Source organism: Dipodomys ordii, unplaced genomic scaffold, assembly GCF_000151885.1.
Source record: "Dipodomys ordii isolate 6190 unplaced genomic scaffold, Dord_2.0 Scaffold209, whole genome shotgun sequence".
Taxonomy (NCBI): Eukaryota; Metazoa; Chordata; class Mammalia; order Rodentia; family Heteromyidae; genus Dipodomys; species Dipodomys ordii.
Genome location: NW_012267425.1, coordinates 775138 through 777853, shown reverse-complemented (window position 1 = coordinate 777853; position 2716 = coordinate 775138). Strand labels below are relative to the sequence as shown.

General features: G+C 49.6%; 1 protein-coding gene across 1 annotated transcript; it reads right to left on the bottom strand.

The window, feature by feature from the left end:
* Window positions 1-1176: 1176 nt before the first annotated feature.
* On the bottom strand, window positions 1177-2135 carry LOC106000110 (EKC/KEOPS complex subunit LAGE3-like). The gene is made up of 3 exons (XM_013035309.1): window positions 1924-2135; window positions 1327-1557; window positions 1177-1261 (listed from the first exon to the last, which is right to left on the bottom strand). The coding sequence occupies exons 1-3, from the start codon at window positions 2133-2135 to the stop codon at window positions 1177-1179; spliced, it is 528 nt and encodes a 175-aa protein (XP_012890763.1).
* Window positions 2136-2716: the final 581 nt, after the last annotated feature.

The window sequence follows — 2716 nt, the reverse complement described above, 5'->3', positions numbered from 1 at the left end:
CGTGGGGCTTGAACTCTGGGCCTGGGTGCTGTCCCTCAGCTCTTCAGCTCAAGGCCAGCGCTCTACCTTTTTTTTTTTTTTCTTACATTTCTTTTTTGAGAATGTTACTTCTTCCCGTGCACTCTCTCAGAGAGGGGGGGGGGGAGGAGGGAGAATAGAAGATCTGTAAATATGAATTGGAAATATCAGTATAAACTTGATTAAATCTCTTAAAAATCCATATTTCCTTTCTCTTCTCCCGAAATGGCCTGGAAGTACTGACAACCTAGTAACAAGTGCACCAAGACGTGCCCTTGAAATGTGCCATTGAAAGGATCAGCTCCCTGGAGAATGGCTTATTTCAGGTATGAGGCAGGAGGTACACAACATAAAATAGGTGAATTATCAAAGACCGTAGAGGTCTGTCAGTAAGACACAGCTACTGAGTGAAATTGCCACTGGGTAAGAAATCAGGAGCCCTGGCCAGGTATAGTGACTCATGCCTGCTACCCTAGTGACTTGGGAGGCAAAGATCAAGGAGGATCATGATTCAAGGCCAGCCCAGGCAAAACGTTCTCCAGACTCCTCTACCAATTCAAAACAAAAGCTGGAAGTGGTGATGCAAGCTAGCCTGGAGAAAAAGTAAGAACCTATTTGAAAAACAACAAACACAGAAAGGACCAGGGGCATGGCTCCAGTGGTAGTGCCTGCCCAGGAAGTACAAGGCCCTGAGTTCAAACCTCCCATTACCACCAAAACCAAAACAAACCCTCAAGCCTCAGTTGGTTTTCTATATACCAGCAATGAAAATCTGAAAAATTAAGACAAAAATATTTCCAATATAGCATCAGAAACAGTATTGATCATTCTAGCTATGTGCATACAATATACTTAAAAAAAGGTATTTAAAATAGATGGGGGTCTCTCAGGAAACAAATGGGTGGTAAGGATAATAGGAAAGATAAATATATTCTATGTATCTATGAAAATGTCACAATGGAGCTAGGCACCAGTAGCTCATGCCTGTAATTCTAGCTAATGAAGAGGCTGAGATCTGTGACTCATGGTTCAAAGACAGCTTGAGCAAGAAAGTCGATAGATTCTTATCTCGAGTTAACTACCAAAAACCTGGAAGTGGAGCTGTGGCTCAAGTAGTAGAATACTAGCCTTGAGCACTAAAGCTCAGGGTTTCAGTGACTAAAAGTTCCTCATCACCATGGAAAGCTGGTCAAGAAAACTGTTGACTGAAATTGTGAAGAGAACAGGGTCTTCAGTCGTCCACCTACTAAAAACAAGGAGAAACCATTGGATAAAAGATGAGAAGTCTGGAGATCCAGGGTATCTCACCTCAGTCTGCTAACACCGAACCCAACCAGCACCCCATTACGATAGTGCAGACTGCCTCCCACTACCCCGCGCCACCCCACGCCAGCTTCTCCTAGAACTGACACAGTCAAGACACTGCCAGTCACTGTGAGCTCCTTGTGGACCATCTCTTGCTGACGTTGGGCATAGGTGACCAGGCACCTGCGGGCCATGTCTGCCTCCAGAGGGGATCCAAAGGGCACAGTCAGAGAGCTGGAGGAAGACAGACTTAAGGCAGCACGCACTGCTCACTCTGCTCCTGCCCCCGACCCCTTCCCTTTCAGAGGCCTGGCCTGGAACGCACCCCCCCACCCCCGGCCAACCTGAGCCCCGCAGCCACCTCCCCAGGGAGGGCTCCAGGCCTTCTGCAGCGCCCTGCAGTCGTGTCAGCCACAGACCAGCCCCTGCCTTCCGCGACGCCCGCTCTGGTTGTGCCTTTGCCCACGGGGTTCACCCGCCACTGGCCTCCGTTCCTTCTCGGGCTGTGGTCACCTTCCTCCGCGCACCCGCAGCAGCCTTCCCTGGCCTTCTCTGCCCAGCCTCGACCCTCCCCCGCCTCGCGCCCTGTGGGAAGGATACAACTCCAGGAGTCGGCTTCCAGGCCTTAGGAACGAGGTGGCGGCATCTCCACTGGCGGCTGGAGCAGGGGGTGCCCGCTCGCCCCGCGGACTGGGGATGGCGAGCACGCCCACCGCGCTCTCCCCCACGTGGCTACTGGGCTCGGGGCTGCCCCATGCACGCCTCCAGGGGTTGCCTGGCCATCCGGTGTGGGGGGTAGGTGGGGAGGGCATGCTGGCTGTCCTCCCCTTCTTTTTCTTTTTGGCATTTTAAAATTGTTATTGTAAAGGCGATGTACGGAGAGGTTACAGTTACATAGGTCAGATAAAGAATACTCATTACCTTATGTAACTGTAGCCCCTCTGAAATCACCCTTACAATAAAACAAATACAAAACAAGATTACATTTCTTAGCTGGACACTGAGGGCTCATAACTATAATCCTCAGGAGTCTGGAATCTGAGGATCAATGTTCAAAGCCAGCCTGGGCAGGAAAGGCCATGAAACTCTTATCTCAATGGAAGAGTGCTTGACTAGAACGTGCAGAGTCTAATGTCCTTCCTGTGCAGTACTATGGATACAAGCAAGGAAGAAAATACAACCCATATTGGGGAGAGAAAGCAATCACAGGAAGACATTGAGTGGAAGAGTCACGCCTGCCTTTACTCTGAGAAAACACAATCATACTTAGGGGAAATCCCATGGCATCTAAACAAATGTTTCTAGACTGCACAGAGCAAAGCTGCAAAACGGTGTGCACTGTACTTTATCTTAGAGTGCCAACTCCTTCCCTAAACATTTTCCCTGGTTTCCC

What these genes read in the sequence shown, in the direction of transcription:
- LOC106000110 (XM_013035309.1), bottom strand. Translation starts at nt 2,135, where the DNA reads ATGCCCTCCCCACCTACCCCCCACACCGGATGGCCAGGCAACCCCTGG. An exon ending in GGAAGCCGACTCCTGGAGTT is followed by an intron (nt 1,558 to 1,923) that starts GTATCCTTCCCA and finishes GTCTTCCTCCAG; the next exon opens with CTCTCTGACTGTGCCCTTTG. An exon ending in TTCGGTGTTAGCAGACTGAG is followed by an intron (nt 1,262 to 1,326) that starts GTGAGATACCCT and finishes TGTTTTTAGTAG; the next exon opens with GTGGACGACTGAAGACCCTG.